Source organism: Asterias amurensis, chromosome 12, assembly GCF_032118995.1.
Source record: "Asterias amurensis chromosome 12, ASM3211899v1".
Classification (NCBI taxonomy): Eukaryota; Metazoa; Echinodermata; class Asteroidea; order Forcipulatida; family Asteriidae; genus Asterias; species Asterias amurensis.
This window is the reverse complement of record NC_092659.1, coordinates 18,015,330-18,028,703: the sequence shown is the minus strand read 5'-3', so window position 1 is coordinate 18,028,703 and position 13,374 is coordinate 18,015,330. Positions and strand designations below refer to the sequence as shown.

The following is a 13,374-nucleotide window of genomic DNA, read 5'->3' as shown; positions in this document are numbered from 1 at the left end:
ACAGAGGGCGCTTTCACTAGATTGGTGACGTGTTTTTGCAAATTAAAGGCCCTTATTTTCTGCACACAATAACTGAAAACAAACCGCATAAGTTGTATTTACATTTTGTGTACTTTATTTACTTAATAACATTTTAAGAAGTTTAATACAATAACCCAGCCATTTCTTCACAAAATGTTAAGCACTCACTTTTGGTGTTGTAAATAATTAGTGTTATCAAAATAAGTTTGAAGGGAAAACAATTATTTACTCTTTAAAACCAGTTTACTTTAAAGCAAACAAAACATTCATTGAAGGGTCAGATAATAAGTTATATATATTAATAAGCTATAGCAGTGTTTACAAACAATATGCATGAAATATTGAACATCTTTTTCCCTATTGTCAAAAAATACACAAAAGACAAAGATAGGAGAAATTCAATATAATTATCACCACCAAATAACTAAGAAATAACATTGTACCTTACTCTGTGTACCAGATCAATTTGCCAATCAACTCCCCTCAGCCAAACAGAATGGAGAACGGAATTGGTCCCGCCCACTGATGGAGTGACTTTAAAACAAAACCTATTTTGTGTATAGATGACCGGCTGGTAACATAACTTTCAATTAAATCTCAGGAGCCAATCAGAAAGCTGTACAAATTTCTCATTCCACATGTTAGTTGGGGCAGTTTAAAAATTGATCAAGAGCAATTTGCTGTTTAAAGACAGTGGACACTATTGGTAATTGTCAAAGACCAGTCTTCTCACTTGGTGTATCTCATCATATGCATGAAATAACAAACCTGTGAAAATTTGAGCTCAATTGGTCGTTGAAGTTGCGAGATAATAATGAATGGAAAAAACACCCTTGTCACACGAAGTTGTGTGCTTTCTGATGTTTGATTTCGAGACCTCAAATTCTAAACTTGAGGTCTCGAAATCAAATTCGTGGAAAATTACTTCTTTCTCGAAAACTACGTTACTTCAGAGGAAGCCGTTTCTCACAATGTTTTATACTATCAACCTCTCCCCATTACTCGTTACCAAGTAAGGTTTTATGCTAATAATTATTTTGAGTAATTACCAATTAGTGTCCACTGCCTTTAAAGGTAGGGTCTGTACTGGTAAGTACTCCTACAAAATATACTGATCATAACAAAAAACTGCTGCTGTTGAAACAATGTAGTATAAACTACTTTGAGAAAGATACCTTTTGAAGTAATTATGGTTTGGATAATTTTTCACCCCAACAAATTTGAATCTGAGAAACGATTGATGAATCGATTCTCATATTTCACAGGGTTGGTGTCTGTTAGCAAATGCTGCGGCTGGACGGATGCGATTGGTACTTGCTGTCACCTTTTTTTTGCTGATAGTTTACCCAGCAAGTTAGCACTGTATTCAGCAGAAACTTTCACATACTTTTATTGTATCTTTAGGGAAACATCTTAAACTATTAAAAGTGAAAGTTTTTGCTCTTTACCCAGCAAGTTAACCAAGTTAACACCAGCAGAAACTTTCACGTGTAACTTTTATTGTATCTTTCTTTTTAAATTTTGCCTATAAATCACCATTATGTTGACATAAAAAGAATCTATAACCCTACCCTTAATGTTCTTGTCATATAAGGTCAACTATAAAAACAAGTGTTCTGGTTTGGGCATCGTTCAAGTAAAACAAGCACTTTGGCATGAGGGTATACATGGTGCATTGTTAATAATTACATGTGTCAACTCAACTTTACTCATGCAAAAACAAAACAGGTCACGTGAAGAATAAAAGATGCTGGATCTAGTCACATTGGAAATTCAGTTTTCAGTTGACAAAAAATCTTCAAAACCAAAAGAAATAACTCTAATTACCCGGGAAAGGCATCCAACACTTTTATTCTTGTACTTTCTCTTGTTCATATCGGATTTCTTTTATATGAAACCCCTCCCCCCCCCCCCCAAAAAAAAAACGTAAACAAAACAACAACAAACACAAACAAAAATCACTTATAACTGCTGTGCTGGATTTTGACAATAGCTGCTTCATTGAAAAAAGGAACACAAAACAAGCAGGCTGATTTTGGATACTAGCATTGTGCACTTCATTTACAACACAAATTTTATGTGTAGTCTCCGCTCATGTGTCTCAGTCCTTATCGATGGGCCACCCTCTCCAAAATGAAGCACCGCAGGCTGAATTGGAGACTAATCTTTGCAGTTACACAATCCTTACACCTTCTTATCCATGTAGTCTCCACACACCAGAAGTCAAATCGACTAAGCTGATATCTTTCATACACAAAGCATTTGTACACTTGCTGACTCGAGATGGTGACAGTTTAAGACCCAAAACCTCCCAAAAGAACGACTGTGGTGGAGTCTAGCACATTATAGAGTTAGTCTTCTCAACAAGACACAACCATGGAATCCTGCACAGAATAAGTTCATTGCAATAGCAGTCTGCATGACAGGTGCTATGGAACAGCTTGAGGGGTGAGTCTAGGCCACATAGTGGTATTGGTTTTGATTGTCCTTGTCTCTTTCCATGTAGTCTCGATCGATCAGACTCTCGATCCTCTTCTTTAAATCTGATGGCTGCAAAAGATGCACAGAAAAACAGAGGAAGAGTTAATAAAAATGGACTTATGACCAGAGCAAGCTAGTCAAAACATTGAGATCAATTAAGAACTCACTCCGCAGTAGTGATGTTAATAACGAGAATCCCCTCAATCCACTAAAACGAAAGTAGTAGTCTCGGCCAGTTTCCTACCCTCCGCCCAGGTAGTGGTTAATAAGCAGGACAGTTCTCTTCAGAACTGAGAAATCTCTGAATTCTGAAACTCTACGCTGCGGGAGTAGAGAAGTCTCCCGAAGTCCGAAATTACTACTCTGCGATAGTAGAATATAAACCAAGACAAGTTCTCAAAAGAACCTTATCTTCCCAGCAAGTAGCAAATCACAGAGCAATGTAAGTCTTTCGGATGGGATGTAAAGCAATTGGTCCCATGTGTTGTGTAACGCATGTAAAAGAACCCAGTGCACTTATCGAAAAGATTAAGGTGCTGAATTCATCACTTCAATAACATATCTTCCTGAAAATTTGTATATATACGTGCTCTATATAAGATTTCGATATTATTATTATTATTATTATGTTTTCAGGCTTGAGTCTTGACTTTACCTTGACAGGGAACTTGAGCTGGTTGTAGAGCTCCGATACCAGTAGCGTGTGGTTGAGAGCCTTGCGCATCTTCATAATCCGGACAATGGCAGCGTCGATCTGGTACTGCCGGTCCTGGAAAACCCTCTCTTGTGTGTTGGATTGCTCCTCCGCCTTGTTGTATGGGGAAAAGGACAACAAGACAAATATTATATGGAAAGGTTTGCGGTAATACCATGTAATGACTATCTCTAATGAGTTGGGGTGGTTCTGAAAAGAACCGTTGGTTTCAACTCAACGTTTCGATCAGTATGTTTTGATCGTCTTCTGGAGAAAGCTGGACTCTGATGCTGCATGCTGTGTGGAGGCGGATTAGCTTGATGCACGAAGGCGGGAAATGGAGCTCGGTGATGCGTGGTAAAACTGGATCCTGCTCTGGAGCAACTTACCGTTTCTTTCATCTGGACTTGGTTGATCTTGATCCTGCAGAGCCTGTGTCTGAAGTCATTATTGAAGAAAAACTTATCCCCATCATCGACGTCTCTCCCCTAACAACAGAAGAAGACAGAAATGATGAAAAAGCTACAACAGATCTATCATCCAGCTCACGTTACTCTCATTAAAGGAGCAGTGCTCATCCTAAACAGTGCCCTTATAGAGCTGCTAAAAGGGGTAGGATACTTTTTGTACGACACAAAACAGAACGAGAATGAAGATGAATGAAATGTGATTTACCTTTAAAAGTTTCAGTTTCATAAGTCATGCAAAAAGAATCAAAATCCTTAAATTAGCACACGTACCTTTGGTGTTTTCGTGATTACTCTAGCTTTACCGCAAGCAAGAGACTGCAGAGTTCTCCTTAATTCTGTATCCTCTGCAAACAGAAACACAAAACCATTGAAGCAAAAAATTAAAAAAAGGAAAGTATTTACATAAATCTAGTGCTTTACGAGGTTGCAAGAACTTCCACAATTTAGAGTAAACTTGTTTGCAGTTTTAACTGTCTATTTCCATCATATTTTTAAATACAATTTTAATGATTGAACATTGAAAATTATCCCAAAAGTGACATTAATAAACAAAGCTTTATTATTATACACTATACATGAACGAACCTATGCCGGTAGCCTGGGCGATGTCTTCTAGTGTGTAGTCATTCCCTTCATTGAACAAGAGAAGAACCAGGCTTTGAAACAGTGACACGTGTAGTTCTTTAACCTAAAAGAATGAAATAACATAATTGAATAATAGACCCATTTTATTGGCCGTCATCGCTGATTTCAAACAATGGAAATGTGAGAGTTACAAATGTATATAAAACAAATAGGGGTTTGAACAAAGAATTGACTGGAGTGGGATTCGAACCAACGACATCCGGATTAATAAGCGCTCTACCAACTGAGCTATCTAGCACTCCAGTCAATTCTTTGTCCAAACCCCAAACTCATTTACCCAGTCAGTTTCCCTTGTGGTTTATATTGATATCTAAAACAAATACTGAATGACATTTAGTTTGTGCAATGTCACAGAATATTATCGCTCAGTGATTTTAGGTCAGTACGGAAATTCTACAACTGTTTACCTCTTTAAACTGTGCCTTTACAACGCAGTGTCCTAGGTTGGGTTGCCATTGAAGCTTACGACCGCTGTGTTTACTCAGATAGAAGTGCTTGAATATCTCCTGCAGCTTCACCATCTTCAAAACAAAAAAATTGAAAATATTCTCACAAGTTTCTCTTGAAGAGGGTTTAAGAATAGACCCCTTGCCCAAGTTTTCTTGTTTATATCTTCCCCACGAGCACATAAATGCGACAACAATAATTAAGAAACAGTGGAGAACAACTGGTAACTTACACACTACGAAAAAAAAAAAACTTATTCTCTTACCTCTGCGGGTAAATGCACCTCCATGGGTGTGTACGTCGGCCAGTAGCCCATCGTGAGTATGTTGACTGTTAGATCCACATTACCGGGAATATTTTGGTGCTGAATATGCTGAAATATTAAAATAAAAACGCCAACTTATTTCAATTGTCATCAGATAAGTCCATGTAAAAAAAAATGTTTAGCATTCCAGTTCCTGAAAATAGGAAGAAGCTTTTATACACACTTTTAATGTATATTTGTTTTGTTTTGTTTTCAAAGGGAAAATTGGCAGCTCTGCTGTTGAAACCATCGCACTGGACATGTTTGGTAATTGTCAAAGACCAGTATTCTCAATTGGTGTACTCACTTGGTTTATCCCAACATATGCATAAAAAAAAACAAATCTGTGAAAATTTTGACTCAATTGGTCACCAAAGTTGCAAGAGATCAATGAAAGAAAAAACACCCTTGGTTGTGTGATTTCAGATGCTTAATAAAAGGCTTCAGCTGAAGTCTTTTAATATTTGAGTGAAAAATTACCCTTTTATCAAAAACCACACTACTTCAGAGGGAGCCGTTTCTCACATTGTTTTATACTATCAACAGCTATCCATTGCTCATTACCAAGTAGGTTGTTATGCTAAAAATCATTTTGAGTAAATACAAATAGTGTCCAGTGTCTTTGAACAAACAATTTGTCTTGCATACCTGTTTGAATGCAATCATAATGTCCTTTGATAGTTCCATATCCTTGAACATTCCTTCTAGCTTACTTGTGAAAGCGCCACCACATTCTGTAGAAAATAAAATTTGTATTAATATTTGCAAAATGATTAAATCTGAAAAAATCAGATTCCACAAATTAAATAAACTCTTTGATAGTTATTTCAAGGATCTACACACTGAGGTGCCGCGATCCCAAACTCCCTATTCAAAGAGAAAGGAATTCTCTCAAGGGAAAGGGAACATGTAATAACATAGAGAAAAAAAAGAAAATTTTCAAAGAGAGCCAGATACAGGAGCAAAGATTTAAGGGACACGTTACCTTGGATCGGGCAAGTTGGTTCATGAAAAGCGTTTGAAACCGTTTATTATAAAATGCATATGGGTGGAAAGATGTTTTAAAAGAAGAATGTATTGATCCACGCAAAAAAATTCCTTGAATTTGCGGCGGTTTTCCTTTTACTTGGCAAACTAACATGGTCGAAAAAACTCCACAAAATTGCATGCCGTATTAGTTTGAATAAAAGGAACACCACACAATTTATTATCAAGGCATTATTGTGTGGATCATTATATTCTACTTTTAAAAAAATCTCTGTAAGGAAATACATTTCATAACAAACGGTTTCAAACACTTTTCATAGACCAACTCACCCGTTCTAAGGCAACGTGACCCTTTAAATCAGCAGAGTAGTTTTCATTATGAGTTAAGTAAGAACAACAAAAATGAAAAACTAGACATAGTGTGTAATAGCTAACCTTGTTTTAGCTTAGACAGCATTGATTTCTCAGCATCTACTGATGCACTCTTGCCCACCAATAACCTCTTGGCCAAATCTTTCTTGTAGAAAGCTTCAAACACGTCTTTACCTGTTGGAACGAGAAAACAAATTCATATACTTGCAGTTGCTTTGGTCTTTGTAACTATAATAACCAGAAGTGTGAATAAACGTTTTAATAAAACAATTATTTTTAATTGTCCATACCGTGTATGAATCTGAAGATGACCATTATCTTGTCCAGTAGTCTCTCAAGTTCTTCCTCAGTGGCTTCTTTGTTTCCAGCTCTTAGCTTGTTATCCACGTATTTAGCTATTTTACAAAAGAAATTTTTGTGTTACAAAGAAGAAATTCGACAGCTGGAAATTTGCATCGGGAATAAAGTATATTAATTTTGGTCGTACCCATATACCCCAATGTGTGTTAGCACTGTATAATCAGTACTTTCCCGAGTTCTGTGAAAACAAATCACAGGCATGTAGGAGGCGATTGTAGCCAGTCAGAAGGAAAAGGATGAAAACTTTGCATGGAGATCTAGCTTTCAAGGCCAAGTGGTTAAGTGCATCAGACTCAAGTTATGATTGCTGAGTCATTGGGTGTGGGTTCCAATTCCAGTCATGACACTTGTGTCATTGAGCAAGGTACTTTACTATTATTGCTTCTCACCACCCAGGGACGACTAAGAAACAATGGACGTGGGTTCAATCCCCGGTCGTGACACTTGTGTCCTTGAGCAAGATACTTCACTATAATTGCTTCTCATCACCAAGGGATAACTACAAACCATGGACATAGGAGATCAGCGTGAATGACCTCAGCTGTCTATGTGGTAGAGTGAGTGAGTGATACTTGTAGTGTACATGCATATTCATTAAAATCACTGGAGCCCGCCACTGGGCGTCTTCGGGGCTGCCCAGTGGATTGCTCGTCAGTCTTGAGAATTAACTTACTGCGTGCCAGGTCAATACCACAGTATAAAACTTTTAGGTTGTCCTAATATATATTATTTGTTATACATTTCTCTGCGTCCGTTAAGAAATAAACACGCTGAGAATTTATGTATACTTAAATATATCTCTGCGTCCGCTGAGAAATAAACCCGCTGGGAATTTTATGATAATTGATTCTGCTAGTATAGGACAATTTCCTTGGCCTAAAAAAAAGGTTCAAGTTTGCATTTCTGAAAATCCTTGACTTCACAACCAAAAAAAATAAAAAAAAATAAACAAGAAACAAGGTTTCTCCGTTTTACCAACTAACTCAGCAGGCTTGTTGAGCCTCTTGTTGATGAAGCCCTCAAAGGATTCCTTGAGGGTATTGAAGAACTTTTCATTCTCTGAGAAGCATTCCGTCATGACATTATCCATCCTGTCCTTAAAGTCTAACAGTTCCTGTACCATTGTCTTGTCCTTCTCAGGGTTGATGATAATTGTCGTGCCGGTTTTCTGAAAATGCAAAATTAGCATGTTACAAAATTAGTAACTGTGGCTTGACCGTCGCAGAGCATCGGAATTTACACTGGACCGTAAGCCCGAGGCCAGTCATTTTTAGCATCAGGCCAGTAAACACGTGACCAAACAAGTCAAGAAGCATTCGCAGAAAGCATGAACAGGGCTTGAGCTGTGTACTTTAGATCTTTTCTAGCCCTGCACTGTAAATACACAGTGGCCAGTGGTCTTGTGTTTTTTGGTTCAAATGTTGACCTTCGGTCTGATAAATCTTCTTCAGTTCTCTTGAGTACTGAAGTATTCTAACCCAAAATCAAATGAGATAAATCTGCTCTTAGAGCTAATCCAAATTTAAATAATTCAAATGTTTTTAATTGTGCGGGCAATTATCCTCATTTAAATTCTAGTCATGAACAAAAATTGTAAGTCTGGTCAATTTTGTTGAGCTACAACCAGAACTGACAGTAATGTTTCTAAGATGCAAGCTTTGGGGCGCAAAAACTGATATCGTTTATAAGAGGGAGGGGCATGAGTGGAAGCGAGGGGTCACCTCACATACCTTTATGTAGGCACTGAAATATTGACACAGTTCTATTAGGCCAGTCTTGGTGCGTTGAAACAAACTGTAAAGCAACGACAGATCCTGAGTTCTGTCCAAGTCCAGCAGCTCATCCAGACCTGAAGTAACAACAACAAAAACAAATCCAATGAGGCAAGATCCTCAATTCCAAAAACGAAACCAGCAAGCAAAACGAGGCAGAGGTTTTAAAGAGAATGCCTGCATCAATCTGAAACCATACGCCTTTTTGAGATACATGGCGAAACACAATGCTTTAAAGGAACACGTTGCTTTGGATCGGTCGAGTTGGTCTTTGAAAAGCGTTTGTAACCTTTTTTTATAAAATGCATATGGGTGGAAAGATGTTGTAAAAGTAGAATACAATGATCCACACAAACATGCCTCGCAATTGCGTGGTTTTCCTTTTACCTCGTCGACTAACACGCCTGCCATTTATGGGGGTCAAAATTTTGACTCCCATAAATGGCCGACCGTGTTAGTTCGCACAGTAGAAGGAAAACCCCGCAATTTCGAGGCAAACTTGTGTGGATCATTGTATTCTACTTTTAACACATCTTTCCAACCATATGCATTATATACAAAACGGTTACAAACGCTTTTGTTTTGACCAACTCGTCCGATCCAAGGCAACGTGTTCCTTTAAGGTTTGGGTAACTGTGTGTGTATTAAACCCCAACCAAACCGTACACTCCAATTACGTCCTCCATACCTCAAACAAGCTTATTCCAGGGTTCTACCCATACATAACATAGCATTTTGAGAATTACGCAAATTGAGTGGGGATATGCGCAAATTTCAGTTGATATGAAAAATCATCCTTTTTTCCCCATTATTTTTTTTATAACAAATTTCACAAAAACTCATCAAGATAAAATCCTTCATAATACTCAAGAAAGCACGTTAGGGCATTTATATTCACGATAAACAACAAGAAGTTAACATTCTGAAGACCTTGTTTAAACTTTTGAAGAGGAACTATCATCACGATCATAGCAGTCCTGTGGCCATACATGTAATAATGACCTGTGAGGCGAATTAGACGTCAGTCAAACAAGGGGTCCGGCAAGCTAGACCCCTTTGGTAATGACACAACACAAGCTCAACTCTCCATGCGCAGATTGTTTAAACTGAGCTCAGAGAACCAAGGATTAAGATCAACTCACCTTTCTGGAGAATCATCGAGATGTGCGTCTCCATTAGCTGCTTTTCAACACAGGCTATTAGCGATTTTCTTGTGGTGTGGTCTAGGTAGTACATTATTCGTTGAGATTCTTCCTCTAGTCTACGGTCGACGTGGGCCAAGTACTCCGGAACCTTTACAAATTAAAAACAGAAAAAGATTATTTGGTAATCCGTCATGACAAAATATTTGGAATCTAAAATACTATAAACATGCACATTTATACATAGCCTCAAAATTTGCTGCCGACGGTACACGGCTCCCCTTGTAGGAAAAATAAAAATTCAAACATTGTTAAAACAGAACTTACTGAACTTTCGCATCCAAGAACTTATTCTCAAATGCCTCTAGTCTTCGGAAAATCAAACAATGTATTTTCCTTTACCATTTATGTACATGTATAACACCCTGAGCTATTATAAAGAAATGATCCCAAGTGATGTTAAGAACCCAATTGAGAACTTACATCTCTCTCGTGCATAAGTTGCTTTCCCTCAGCAGCGTAGAGCCTTTCTGTCGCATCCAAGAACTTCTTCTCAAACGCCTCTTCATAGATCTGAAGATCAGACAACATCCTGAGGAGGCTCTTTAGAAGGCTGTGGTCGACGACATCGCCGCCTCGCTCGCTCTCAATCAGTTGAAGGAGGCCCTCTACTGTTCGCATTTGCACAGTCTTGTTGCTGATGATGTGGGAGCGGAACAGATCCAATCCCATATCCCTAAAAAGAAAAAATGAGGGAGTTAGGTGCCTATCAAACACTGATTTTGCCCAAGTTTGATTGATTCAAAATACATAATACTTTTATTTGGTTGATAACTTAGTTTTTAGCAACTCTATGGGTTTAGTTTTGTAACAACCCCTGGTAGTGTATTTTGAATGGCAATTATTTGCGGAGTATTTATCAATCTATGACCCTACCTTTAATAATAAGAAGAAGAATAATAACAACACTTATAAAGCGCAGAGTATTTGACAAAAAATGCTATTCAAGGGCGCCGGTTCGCAAAGTCAAAAGTCCGGATTAAAATGCCTGCTTGAAGAGATGAATTTTGAGCTGTCCTTTAAGATTGTTCTGTGTTCTGAGGTCAAGCAGCAGTGAATTTAGGATAGACGAATTGCAAGAGACTTACCAGAGTGAAGAAACAAAGGAGTTTTGAAGGACATAAGTTCTATCGAGGAAGAGAAATATACTTCTGATCATGATCTGTGGAAAAAAAGATTAACAAATAAGACTATAATTTAGGGTTGTACAAAGAAAAGTTCACTTAGGACTTGAGCATGCGACCTCCAGATTAACAGGTCAGCGCTATACCAACTAACCTTTCTAGCCCTGATGTTGGCAGTCTCCCTGTTTTGTCTGATCTTTGGTCAATATCTTTGTTCAGGTGTGCAAATCAAAAGCCATTTAACATAACAGGGATGTGTCGGAACTTTGGTTTTCAAATCCTCACAATCCCAATTGCGCATTGTGCTTAAATGCTTTTTGCAAAGTAGCCCACCAGGCTAGTTACATGTAGCTGTGCATTCCAGTGTACTTGCCAGGCCTAGGTACTTCCCCCTAGGAAGTTTTAGTCGCCAACATTTTGAACATGTGGGCCTATTGTTTAGAAGTGGTGTTTATTAGCCCATGGTAGTTTTTGTACGGCCAGCTAGTGTTAAGAGCGAGCCCTCATAAAACCATAACAGGGGCACAGCAATTTTTCTCTGATGGGGGCACCTCTATGAGAGAAATGTCAATTTGTACAGGAACCTCGCAAAGGGCACCACAGCAAAAGCTCAGGGCACCATGGCAATTGCTGTGGGTGCTGTGGGCTATTTCCAGGCCTGCTATAAATTTATGAAATTCAAAACTTTCTTGAATTTTAAAAACATAGTAAGATCCTGCAAAAAAGAGAAAGACTCACCATCTGTCTGCAGTGATCCAACCAACAGGTGTTTAGCTGTTTGAGATATGAGAGGCTATCCAGGATTTCAGTAAGTTGACAGTTAAGGAAAGAGCAACAATCAATTACCCCACGCCCCCAAAAAAAAAAAAAAAAAAAAACTTGTACACTTGACATAAAAATATTCAGATTTTCAGACGGATACTTTAAATTGAGCAGTACAAACCATTTCAATGTAAACAAATCCAGAATTTGTTGGTGTTATTTGCGACGTGTCATGGCCGAGCGATTTAACGCATCAGACTCAAGTTCTGGTGGCTGATTTAAAAACAATTCTATGGGGGGGGGGAGGGGAGTAAACAAAACGGATTTCCTGTTAAAGATTGAGAAATCACATCCCTGATTTAGAGGCAAGTTGACAGTTGCAATAAAGTTTAAAATCAAAAATAATATTTGAAAACTAATTTGACATTGGGAGGGAGGGGAGGGGGGAACAACTTGATAAAAAAAATCAGTTTCGATTAAAAAGGATATCCCGTATACAGCCCAATCTGCGATCGGACATGCGACTCGCAGACTATCTTCAACTTGTCGTAGAGGGCAGCAGACATCTTATGGGAGCACATATTCTCCACAGCCTGGTATAGCTCTTCCAAGCTGTATTTGATGGGTCTGCTGGTGTGGATTGCCTCCACGGCTTCCTTCAATCGTTGCCATGTCTGTTCCTGGTAGTTCTCTGGCAACTCTGGCCTCACTTTTTGGAGAAGCAAAATTAAATATTATATATAACAATAATCCTGACATCCCTGGGATAACAATAATTAATAATAATTATTGTTAATTAATTTACTACATATATAAGTGCAAATCATACCCCATTTGAACCGTCAAAATTACAAACAAAAATGCAATAATAAACTGATAAATAAAGTTTCCTTTGATTTTGGAGACCATCACAGAATCACATGACATTTGACTTTTTTTTAGACAACATTTTTCACCCAGCAAAACCTACCTTTGAAATTCTTGATTACAAGCTTCTTAGAGCTGCCGGGTTTGTTGTTCACTAGAGGGGAAGCTCTACTTGTGAACCCATTATTTGAGGTGCTTAAAGCTGAAAAGTTCGCCCGTTTTGGAGCTTCTCCCATGATGAGGTTTTCGTCGTCTTCGCACAAATCGTCCCTTGTTCTTTTTCTGTCGTGACCGTGATGGTGGTTGTTTCCCGAAGTCTTCCTTTTTCTTTGCCCAATCTCCAACTCCGATTTCAGGGATGAATTCTGCTCATTGCGTGTGAGAGGCATTCATGACCCAGGGTGAGGCCACCAAAATGGCCCAATTTAAGTGAGAAACGGACAGGGAAAACGTAGAAATTCTCGTCCGGAGTGCAAAAAGTTTGGTCGAATTGAACAAAATGGCAGCGCGCAGTACATCATGGACGCACGGAACTATGGGAGATTGGGTCAAAGTTCATTTAAATGCCATAATCAAAACATGTTGTCTGATAGTACAGTTATATGACTACCCCTTTTAGGGGCGTTTCTGTTCAACTACCCGCGGGGAGGTGCCACTCTGACTCAATACGAAATAATATTAACAAACACATTTTATTGCACATAATCAACAGATAATTTTGTTCGCATTTGCTTTCGTGTTGGGTTTTCTTTAATCAGCACATTGATTTGGTTTGACTTACAAAAAAATTACATTAAAAAACGTTTTAAAATAGGCACAGTGCCAACCGGAAAATTTAGAAGAGTTAGTAAACTTCAAGGAAATTT

At 38.2% G+C, this 13,374-nt stretch overlaps 1 protein-coding gene across 1 annotated transcript; it reads right to left on the bottom strand.

The window, feature by feature from the left end:
• Positions 1-92: 92 nt before the first annotated feature.
• Positions 93-13,025, bottom strand: LOC139945377 (cullin-4A-like). The gene is made up of 18 exons (XM_071942725.1): positions 12,612-13,025; positions 12,131-12,350; positions 11,618-11,687; positions 10,844-10,917; positions 10,179-10,431; positions 9,696-9,846; positions 8,512-8,630; positions 7,757-7,949; positions 6,712-6,816; positions 6,485-6,595; positions 5,711-5,796; positions 5,024-5,131; positions 4,719-4,832; positions 4,252-4,354; positions 3,937-4,010; positions 3,586-3,684; positions 3,158-3,310; positions 93-2,571 (listed from the first exon to the last, which is right to left on the bottom strand). Exons 1-18 carry the CDS (start codon positions 12,895-12,897, stop codon positions 2,476-2,478), a joined length of 2,415 nt encoding a protein of 804 aa, XP_071798826.1. The 5' UTR covers positions 12,898-13,025; the 3' UTR covers positions 93-2,475.
• Between the last annotated feature and the right edge of the window lie 349 nt (positions 13,026-13,374).